Source organism: Myodes glareolus, chromosome 6, assembly GCF_982192425.1.
Source record: "Myodes glareolus chromosome 6, mMyoGla1.1, whole genome shotgun sequence".
Lineage (NCBI taxonomy): Eukaryota > Metazoa > Chordata > Mammalia > Rodentia > Cricetidae > Myodes > Myodes glareolus.
Window position 1 is genome coordinate 41512196 of NC_142031.1, and position 12213 is coordinate 41524408.

The 12213-nt window shown below is 37.5% G+C and overlaps 1 protein-coding gene across 1 annotated transcript; it reads left to right on the forward strand.

Moving 5' to 3' along the window:
• Nucleotides 1–8847: 8847 nt before the first annotated feature.
• Nucleotides 8848–9795, forward strand: LOC125408197 (olfactory receptor 8H1-like). Its single transcript, XM_048446357.3, has one exon. It carries the CDS (start codon nt 8848–8850, stop codon nt 9793–9795), a length of 948 nt encoding a protein of 315 aa, XP_048302314.3.
• Nucleotides 9796–12213: the final 2418 nt, after the last annotated feature.

Below are 12213 nucleotides of genomic sequence, written 5' to 3' on the forward strand. Positions count from 1 at the left end.
TACTTCCCTGGGAGTGTAAGGGTTGTATCTACACACTTTTTTTTATGTATACCTTTCTCTGTGCAATGGGACTATTTGGTTCCTAGAGGGTGCAAAGCTATGTATAGCATATTGCCTACGAGCTCTTTAAGGCTGAAAGCCAAATATGGGGTGAGGAACCACATTCCAAGGCAGCCAAGGCTTGTGTCACAATGACCTTGTCCCTCCTCGTTTGGGCTCGCAGACGGCACACCAATCACAGACATACCGCACATCCACCCAGGCAGCATGCCAAAAATATCCCTACCCCTACCCATTCCTTAAAAAAGGAAAAGGCAGAATAAAGTCAGTCGGAAAATTGCTCAAAGGTGAGAGGCTGCACACAGGTGCTGTTCAAGGTGATAATGTGAAACAATTGCTCTTGGAGTAACGTCTCCATCTCCATCGACCAATTTTCCGCCAAGTATTGTCCAATTTTCTGGGATACATTCCTGGAGTTATTAAAAACAACAGGGGTAATGTAAAGATGTTTTTGATATGACACGCAACCAACTTGAATTAAGCTGGCCAATTCATCTATTTGGGTTTGTAAAAAATCAATCCTCTGATTGGCGGCCACTATGTCTGACAGCATATGTTTGTTAATCTGTGTCTGCATATCCAGGACATCTGCAGTCTTAGCAACTACTTTATTAAGGACATCAGCCGTTTGTATCTGCTGAGCCATTGCTACTCCTGCTGCAATGGCGGCTGCCGTTGATGTCACAATGGCAGTGAGTATGGCAGCAGTGATCCCAAAATTACGCCGCCTGCGTAGGAGTGCAATAATGGGGAACTGTTCAGGGTCAGCCTCTGTAGGAAGGGGTACAAACGTAGGAACCTTCAGCACCACAGCTAGATTCCATGTCCCATTTTAACATTTAGACCAAAAGCACTCCACTGAGGCGTTTTTACAATCAAGCTTTTTCTCTTTACCGGTAGCATTGGTAAATAAAAAAATGAATGGAGAGGGTAGGCAGACTGCTGTTCTCGGAAGAGTATGATTATGCAACCTTCTTCTTGACTAATTCGAAGACGCCTTTTTCGCCCATGCTGCTCAATAACAACACCTGAGACCTTGAGCAACTGTGTTGTAATTGGCAGGGGTTGCGCCAAGGCAGAAACATCTGCCACAGCTCCCACCTCATTGGAAAGCAACCATTGGTACCAGGACCACCCTGTCCCTGTTGTAGAATTTTCATTGGTATGATTATAGATATACCTTTCCATGGAAGGGGATAAAGAAAACACCAATGCAGTTTGTCTCTCCTCCCAGGTTTTTGCTTGGCAGGCATTAAAGGTGGGTGGGAATGAAAAATCTGGAATGCAATGTGGTGATGTTTTAAAGTGAGTTGCATTTCTAGCGTCTGTACTCACTCCAACAGGCACCACGGGATCAGCCCGCATGGCCAGGGTGGTAACATTTATGGCCAATGTAATGTCGCTGTATCAGATCCTTTTGTTGGTTCCTTGGCTATGCTGCTTAATGCACTATATAGTATGTCTATCTCCACCTTACTATGCTCCAAAGGATCCATCCAGTTGGTGAGACTCTTGCATAGGAGCTTAATGTAAGGATGAGGGCTTTTCTCACCCCTAACTAGGAAAAAGTACATGGTCCCATTTAAATCAACACTGGTTGTATTAAATCTCTCTAACTTTGGTTTTGAGTTAGGCATACAGGGCGCACCCATTTCACAGGAAGTGGAAAATAATGTGGGAAAATGGGATGAATTAACATGAACTGTATCGGTATGGGCCATGCCCTTGTCACCGCCCAGAGGGTAATCCTTGCTGCTTTCGTATGAATCATCCACAGTAGGGCATTCAGCATCCACTGGATCATCTTTATCCTTTGTAGCATCCTTCACTTCTCTGGTCAGTCTTGTTGGCACCCAGATTGGATCCTCTCGATTCTGGGGGAAAACACAAACAGCTCCCCTGGATCTGGTAACCACCGGATCCGGTCCGTACCATTTGTTATCCAGTACATCTTTTTACATGACCAAATCTTGCTCTGAAGAGCTTTCATGTAGGGTATGCCTGTCTGCTGCTGTTTTTCCAGCATTGTTTTGAATTAAAAAATTAAGTGTAAAGAGTGTAAGGGAGATCCTTTCCCTGGGGGACGCTGCGTTAGCTATTTCCCCTTTTTGTTTTTGGAGAATCTTTTTTAGGTTTCTATTTGTTCTTTTTACAATCCCTTGACTTTTTGGATTGTATGGTAGGCCCGTGGTGTGTTTGACTTGTAATTGCTTACAAAAGGATTTAAAGCCCTGTGAGGCATATGCTGGGCCATTGTCAGTCTTAAGACGGGTGGGCTTCCCCCAGGCCACCCAGACTTCTAAGCAATGCACTTTTACATGAATTACTTTCTCCCCTGTTAGGGGGGTGGCATGAATTATCCCAGAGCATGTGTCCACTGACACATGAACATATTTTTGCCTACTAAATTCTGAGATATGAGTCACGTCCATTTGACAGAGTGAGTTTGGCTTCAACCCCCTGGATTTACCCCAACATGTGGAGGATGTAGCATGGTTACACAGGAGGGACAGGCTTTTACTATTCCTCTGGCATTGTCCCGAGAGATCTTAAACCTTAGGCGAAGTGTATTCGCTGGGACATGATAGAGCTGATGGAAATCTCTAGCTAGCTGGAGTGAATCTGAGGCCACAAGGGCGAGTGCTTGAGTAGCACCATCAGCTTGGACATTGGCCTCCGCCATAGGTCCTGGCAAAAGGGAATGGGCTCGAATATGAGCAACATAAAAGGGAGTCTCTCTTTTTAAAATATATTTTTGTATTTGTAAAAGAATATTGGACACTGTACTTGAGCAGCAAATTGAGGCTGCCACCTTAAGACAGGCTACAGCATTCAATAAGGAAACAAGATTTACCTCTCTTTAGCTTTGAAGAATCACCTCATAATCAATTATACACGATACCTTAAGGTGAAAAAATGGAAAAAGATACTCTAAAATGGAACATGGAAATGAAATGGAGTGATTATTCTACTGTTTATGGAAATAGACTTCAATTCTAAACCAGTGTGAAAGAATATGGAGGGGAAATTCATGTTCATTGAAAAAAATACTTTAAAATAATATTTAAACTCTAAACATATACTATCAAATATGGACACAATCAATTTAACATAAAAATATTACTATATCTAAAACCACAGAATAACCACAATACAGTGGATTTAGTTGGGGGGGGTCTTTAACACACTGTGATAACCCATAGTAGGTCATTCAGATAAAAATTAACAAACACTGTACACTGTAGTTTAATAATACTCTATTTCAAATTGAACTTACAGATTTCTAGAACATTCCACAAGAACAATAAAGAGTACAACAGTTATTGGAACAATGTTGAAAAACCCTTAGCCTTATTCATCAAAGTCCATTGGGTGACATGATTCCTCATCATCTCCCCCTTTTGTCTTATTAAAAGAGTTTCAAACCTAATACAAAACCATATACAGTAAGAACAGATATCATCTATAAAAATTAAAATTACAACCAACATAAAAATATTAAGCAAGAAATATATGCTAAATGTGTTATTAATTAATTCTAAGAAATCTAAGTCTTGAATTAGAAATGGATTGACCAAGTCATAAGAGGAAAGTAACTATGTCTATCTAGTCTTCAACCTTAACAAAGGCCTGAGAAGGGAGATAATATTACATAATAAGTGGCTTCCAAAGTGTTCAGTAGATGACAGAGACAACTAGCTACCTGGGCAATCACCCAAAGTCTCATTTGAAACATTGGAGTAACCAACTTTGGCTAAGGCCTAGAGTAAGCAACAGACCATTTTCCAAGGCCGGGGAATTTTAAAACCGTCTTACTCTGTCTTGGCAAGGTATGGCTGTCATTTTTCTTGTTTCCTGCTATTCCAATCTGGACTCAGTGCATTTTGTCAGTGGTCAAGGCATTGACAGTTTCTTGCCCAAAGGCCAGCTAAGAAGAAAATAAGCTCCAAGTAGAGTAACTACAGGACTCAACATTCTCTTTGGAATAGATTGGTGCTGCCAGGAGCAATCTTATCTCGGAACAACAGAGCCCTAAGTTATTTAAATGTCATATTCTACAGTTTTTTGAAGTGGTTGAAGATTACCAATTTATGTGGAATACACTCTATATGTATCTAAAGAACCTGAATAGTCTATAAGTATGACAAACATGAATGACTATTGACCTAAAATTTTTACAGTAGAATACTAAATGGGCTTTAAACCACTGTGCAGTGAATAAGGACAATGTCCATAAAATGTAAATAATGTATAAGCATCTTGATTATAACTAGAAATGTATAATGCAATATGATAAATGTATCCTAAATTGTATCAATATTCAAAATGTCTTAAGCAGAGGTACAAGCATGCATGCATACAATATGACAAGGTAACATTGCATACATGTACAAATATTGTAAACAGAACTAGAAACACATTCAATATAACAAATCTAATTTGAATTTGTATCAGTATATGAGAATCTATACCAATGTAAATTGTCCATAAACAATAGTTCACAAGTATTAACTCTATTTCTCACTATTGTTATTATTATTAGTAGTAGTAGTAGTGTCAGTAAGCTCATACTAACCTACCTATTATTCCATTGAAGGGGTGACTCACAGAACACAGTGAGGAACAAAAACAAAAACCAATAACAAGGTGTGAGAGAGGAGAGAGAGAGAGAGCAAGAGAGCAGTGGATGCTCACACTCAGGTACCAAAAACATTGCCCAACCTGGTCCAGCCAATCCAAGGTTAAGCCATCCAAAGGATGTTCCCTATCAGACTGATGAACATATGACCTCATCGAGTCTGTGACATCATTCACACAGCCTGCACAGTCCTAAATCAGATAGAGATTCAAAATTTAGAGGGGAATTAGAAACAATTTTGCACCTACTTAGGAAGCTATTAAGAGTTGCCAACCACATGAAAAGGCAAAGTCAGTTTTCTCCAATGGAGTATCAATCAATAAATAACAAACACACTTAAGGGAAGGCTACATGCATAACATTAAAAGGCAAACACATTACACACTCCGTGTGACATTGTTTCTCTTGTTGTTGTTTTTGTTTACTTTTTTCAGTTTCCTTTTCTTATTATTTATTTATTTATTTATTTAGCTATTAAAAATTTCTACCTCCTCCCCTCCTCCCTTTTCCCTCCTATTCCCCACCTCTCCCTCCATCTCTAGTCCTAAGAGCAGGCAGGGTTCCCTACCCCATGGGAAGTCCAAGCTCTTCCCCCTCCATCCAGGTCTATAAAGGTGAGCATCCAAACAAACCAGGCTCCACAAAGTCAGTCCATGCAGTAGAACCAAAACCCAGTGCCACTGTCCCTGATTTCTCAGTCAACCTTCATTGCCAGCCACATTCAGAGTGTTCAGTTTGATCACATGCTCCATCACTCCCAGTCCAGCTGGCCTTGGTGAGCTCCCATTAGATCAGTCCCACCGTCTCAGTGGGTGGATGCACCCCTCGTGGTCCTGACTTCCTTGCTCATGTTCTCCCTCTTTTCCTCATTTGAACCTTGGGAGCTAAGTCCAGTGCTCCCATGTGGGTCTCTGTCTCTATCTCCATCCATCGCCAGATGAAGGTTCTATGGTGATATGCAAGATATTCATCAGTGTGGCTATGGGACAAGGCCAGTTCAGGCACCCTCTCCTCTGATGCCCAAGGAACAATCTGGGAACCTCTCCTTGAACCTGGGAACTCCTCTAGAATCAAGTCTCTTGCAAACCCTAAAGTGGCTCCCTTAATTAAGATATTTACTTCCATGCTCCCATATCCACTCTTCCTCCATCCCACCCATCCCATTCCCCCAAGCATTCCTGAATCCTCCCCTCCTCCCTTCTCTCTACCTATCTCCCCTTACATCCACGTGTACCCAAGTTTTGCCTGGCAATCTTGTCTACTTCCAATATCCTCCTTTTCTTATTTTTTGTTGTTTTTTATGTCTCATTAGTATTTCAGGAACTTTTTTATCCTATTTTTTTATTTCATATAAAATTTTCCATTATGTATTTTTATGGATTGTTTGGTGTGTTCTGTACTTTTTCACTCTCTTTCTTAATTTTTTTCTGTTTTCTTTTTATGTGTTCCTTAATTTTCTAAAGAAAGAGAAAGAAGGAATGGAATGGAATCGAATGGAATGGTTGGGGAGGTGTGATGATCTGACAAGAGACAAAAGAAGGAAAACCACAACATATTTGAAACTAGAATATATCGGAATAATCCATGATAAAAATAATTTCTTGTATGCAACTGCACTGTAAGGTTACTATATATAATAACTATAAACCATATATTCAAAAAGGTAGAAGAAAGGATTTTGAATAATTTCACCAAGTAATGGTAGCATTGTACAAAACTCATTGTAAAATAATGTACACAACATATTCAATATAATAACAAGTATTGAAATATTAACTTCTATATATTAATTAGCATAGAGCTAATGAAATTAACATGCAAATATGAAATTCTGTATTTTGAGCTGAAGTTAAGAGAAGTTGAATAATAAACACCCTAATAAATAATACATCTTACATTTTGAGATTATACTATCTTATTATTTTCCCTTTCTCTCCTTGCTCACTATCCCCCAGACCCTAAAAGGTCCCTTTTTATTTTCCTGGTTTTGTTGTGTAGTTAAGAATGTATACTTAAGAATGTAGGATGTTTTGAGGTTTGGAGACTCAGATGAGAAAGAACATAAGGCATTTGTCTCTCAGGTTCTGAGTTGCTGTACTGAACATTTTCTTTTCTAGATCCATCCTCTTCCTGAAATTTCTGTGGTTTCATTTTTGTATAGCCTAATTGTATCCTATAGTGAACATGTCACCCACTTTTATTATCTACTAAGCAGCTGAAGGACATTTATTTTTACAGATATTGCCAAAAGAACTATCAGGAACATGGCTTTTTAAAGGTCTGTGTGTCATCACGTCAACTCCATATTGTCTTTTTCAGTGCATGTTTAAGCTGTCATGTTGGTGAGGCTTTATGAGTGTAACTTTGGACATCTAAGGTGGTGCCACTTCACAGCCAATCCATTGTTCCTCTGGCTCCTGCAACCTTTGTCTTCTCTCTCTTTTGAAATGATTCTGAGACTTAAGTGGTGAGGGTATTTTTTCCATTCCCCCCCCTTTCTTTCTTTACAATTATGTAAATGCATCTGTTGGGCCTGGGCTCCCTCACTGTGCAATTTGATTGGATGTAGTTTTCTAGAATGGTACTTTTCTACTGCGAAGAGAAATTTTTTGATGAGAAAGGAGAACCACAACTGTCAGTTAATATAGGGACACATATTCAATTGTTTTTATTAACAGATTTTAACTCTTGCAGATTTATTTTTTCGATTTTAATTTTTTATTTCTGAAATATTATTTATAATCACAGTAACTTTCAAATTAAAATAATAACTCTGTATAGGCACACTACTTAAAAATGCACTGGTGTGAATACAATATCATTTAAATATTATACTTCATAAATTTAGTAAACTGGTGGGCATATAAATAAACATAGTGCATGAAAAAGATAACACATTTATCATTTTCTTCTTTATAGGGCTCTCAGGGAACAGCAATACCTTTGCTGAATTACTTCTTTTACCATTGTTCTTGAAAACTTGCCAAGAATTCTATCTTAGAAAGTGCCACTGGAGGATGACCACATTACATGATGCTCATGACATTTCAAGATAAATTCTGGTGTCATAGAAAGAGATAAAAGGCATAGAATGTTGTGTTCATAGTCACAATTCTTCTTTGTATAAATTTGTGGCATAACTTCCTTTAAAACTGACTTTGAGAAGGTGTCAAGGATAATTCAATTAACATCTGAATTCACTTCAAATGAGTTCACGAAAAAGGAAAAATAATCAAAAGAAAAATAAAAGCTCTAAGACTGACAGATTCATATCTGTAAACATATTTTCACATTCATTTGTGAGAAAATTGGGGAGTTGAATATTTTCAGTCCAATGCTTATGGAAATAATTTGCCTCCGTTTTTTTCTACCCACTTTGGCACTCCAAGTAAGTATTTTTTAAACTGTGAAAGTTTGAAGCTGTTAAAATAGAATTTATATTTAAAAGTTAAAGTGCACATATCATTTGGTACTTAAAAAGGTACATTGTGATTGTGACAAGCAGAATCGGTGGAAGAAGACTGCACCAGGGATTATTCACCTTTCAATAAAATAATTTTACTTAAAAAATTGTTTTGAATTGTCAGAAACAGTATCCCATAATTATTGGTTGTTATTTTTCTTAACATAGCCTATTAAAGTTCAGTAAAAACAAATATGGTTAATTGATATTCATAAAGCCATGAAATTACAATTCCAAGTTGTTCCCTATATTTTTTCATTAAATGTGAAATTTCCTTTATACTTACTGGAATAAGGGTGTGGCTAAGATCCTTTAGTGTCTTTGATTTTAAACATAATCCTAGACTCTACATGAATTATTTCTGGGTCACATTAATTATCTGAGTTCCACGACCTAGATCTTGTGTAAAGTGAGGGGATATTATTATCATGTAGATCATAACAACTCATTCAGGCTAAACGTATAAAGGAAATTATTCAGACTAGCACCAGTTTTTATGAATTATAACACACATTTTCACTTATGATGTAAATAGTGAAGTGTCGCTTTACACATCTATATGGAAATCTGTTTACAGTTCTATAACGTATTATGAAAGTACAGTGACAAACATACAAAAGAACTTCTATGCCATCATGAATCCAATGCATTACCTTTGATTTCTCATCATTTAGGGTCATTCACTATGAACACCTGGAATCACACAAATAAACCAGACTTCATCCTCTTGGGACTGACAGATTCCAAAGAGGTTCAGTTAGTCCTCTCTGTGGTGTTTCTCCTGATATACATGGTCACTGTGCTGGGGAACATAGGCATGATGCTGATTATTTATCTAGATGTCCAGCTTCACACTCCGATGTATTTCTTCCTCATCCATCTATCATTTGTTGACCTCAGTTACTCAACTGCCATCACACCTAAAACCTTAGAGAACCTGCTGACTTCAAACAAGAGCATTTCATTCATAGATTGTTTTGCCCAAATGTACATTTTTATCCTTTTGGCAGGTGTTGAATGTTTACTGCTTTCCTCAATGGCCTATGATCGCTACATAGCTATCTGCAAACCTTTACATTATCCTACCATTATGTCTTCACGATGCTGCCTTGCCCTTCTTACTGGGTCCTACCTGATTGGAACTGTGGATTCCTCTGCTGGTGTGTTTGCCATGATTACACTACATTTCTGCAAGTCCAACGTCATCCATCATTTTTATTGTGATACATCTCCACTTTTATCTCTGTCCTGCAGTAACACAAATGGAGTTGAAATAATTATATTCATCTTTGCAGGTTCAACCCTTCTTGGTTCCCTTATCACAATATCTGTATCCTATTTGTTTGTTCTTTCTACTATTTTGAAGATCAAATCCACTTCAGGAAAGCAAAAGGCCTTCTCCACTTGTGCCTCTCACCTCCTCGGAGTCACTGTCTTTTATAGCACTCTGGTCTTTACTTATTTAAAACCAAGTAAATCCTACTCCCTGGGAAAGGATCAAGTAGCTTCTGTTTTTTACACCATTGTGATCCCCATGCTGAACCCACTCATTTATAGTCTCAGGAACAAAGAAGTGAAAGGTGCTGTTGTTAGATTAGTGAAGAAGAGACAAGGATCCAGGAAGTTAAGATGAGTGAGGATAAGCGGTGAGTCACATTGTTTTCAACTGTGTCTGTCTTTAAAAAGTTGCAATTAATTTTCTATTTCTATTACTGTGTGTCTTTTCTCATACATAAGTGGGGAACTGGCAGGAATGACAGTTTGCAATGGATGAGAATGCGTTTGAAATTCTTACAGTCATATTATATGAAATTTCATACTCATTGAACATTTCATTAGATACAACGTAAAGATAATTTCTACAAAGACTATACTTTTAGAAATCACGCATTTTATACTGTGCAAGGTCCTATTTGTTAAATACTTCTTGATAATAAACTAAATTAGTTTTCAATTTTTTTAAAGAGTACAAGATAAATAGTGACCCCGGATATATGTGATAAGTCAATGGAAGTAATGTACTTAAGGAACCAATAAAATGGTGTTTATCATCAGTCAGAGACTCTATTCCTGACATATTTTAAATGTTAAATATTATTTCTTGAACAAAATTGAATCTCATTTTATAAATTACTGTCAGATTATTTATTCACAATCATGTTATTGCCCTAAAAAGAATATATTCCATTGTTTCAAACTGTGAATTTTATATAAAATTATGATGTAGTATTAAGTTATGCTTAAAATTAATGTTTTGGTAACAATCTTACAAACTTTTAAAGGCAGAAAGATGAGAAACACTAAAAGTTATTGACCAAAGCATTTTCTTAATCTAGTCAACACATGAGGATTTGTCCGTGTGAGTCACACTAAAGCAAAACTGCTCAGTGCTGTTTTGTAGCAATAGCCATATATATGAAATTGTGTTATTTGATCCTCTCTTTATGACAGCAAACTGAGACTACTGACTTCTTGATGATTGGGACAGATCAGTACTGCCTCCTTAGGTTGTTTAGACATGGTATACTGTAAATCTGTCAACTCAAAATCTGCCTGCAGTACTGCTGTTTTTGTCTGTATCTATTGAACTTTTGAAACCCTTACAATTCTTACACTTAATTGCAATACCATCAGTTAATTTTCTTTTACAATGTAAATCTTTGTGTGTAAATTAATTTTAAAATAAATTCTTTAATTAAATGAACATTTGTGTTTTTTTGTTTGTTTTCTCCACCTACAGACTTGAATGTGTCCTAATAAGTTTCTGTATTCTATGTCTGTGTTTGCTTATATGCTTGTTTTTTCAGATAATATATTTATTTGAAATGGAAAAGTAACTATAGAAGAATCTGAAATCTCCAGTCTAAAATGGATGTTTTTTCAACACCTGCAAATGAAGCTTCCCCCCTTTACTTCTCTTTTTTATAATTTCTTTTTGTCTCTTTCTTCAAAAAATGAAGCAAACTATCAGTTTTTCATTTTACATACCAACCTCAGTTCCCACTCCTCCTCTCCTTCTATTTCTTCCACCTATTCTCTCCACCCCACCCCATATTCACTACTCAGAGAAGGCAAGACACATTGCTTTGGGAAAGGTTGAAGGCCCTCCCTACTATATCTAGATTGAACAAGGTATCATCCAAATGGAATAGGTTTCCAAAAAGCCAGTGCAAGCAGTGTATGTTTATGTTTGTTTGTTTTGTGTACTTGAGGGTTTGTGGGAGGGTTAGTGTTAGGTGTCCTCCTCTATTGTTTTCCACATTAGTATATTTAATGTTACAAATAAAATCTGAATGGAAAATAATCTTGCATTTTAAATAAAATACTAAGCTACCTAACATCTTCACATTAGAGGTGACAAAAGGACATGTGTGGTTTTATATTTACAACCTACAATTAATATGAAATGTTAGCCTTTTTATAAAATTTGATCACACATACCATTTTTCACATACTTGTGAACAACGTTAAGCTATGATACCTTAAACAATCACGCCATCCCTACATGTGTTTGTGTATTAACATGAACATGGGGATTTTCATTAATTTTTTTTTCATTCAGTACATACTGATTACAGTTTGCCCTTTTCCCATCCCTAAACACAAATTTAAAAGTCTTCAATATATCATGAAAAATATTGTTCTTGACAATGGAGGGATAAGTGTGCTCCTGACCCGCCACAGAAGCCCTGTAAGGGAACACACAATTTTCCCACCACCCTTATCTTCCTGGGTATTCCTAAGGGGCGGCTTCCCCCAGCTAAGTCCTCTTTCATCCTACCCCATCCCCGCTTTCAGCTAGGAACCCCTTCCCTTCCTCTCTTCCTTTTTTGGAGCATAAAATCCTCCAACCCAGCCTGTGTGGGTGCCGCAAGGATGGGGCGGTGAGTGCAACCAGTCAGGAGGGAGTTCCTTTGTTTTAATAACCTGCCTGCAGCAATGTAAGACAGCAGACAGGGAGATTCCTGGCAAGCAAGGGGCACTGATCCTGTAGCAGAAGACCCAGCAGAGGAAAGAGCCATTAGAGAGAATCTGAAGGTAGAGATGGGCA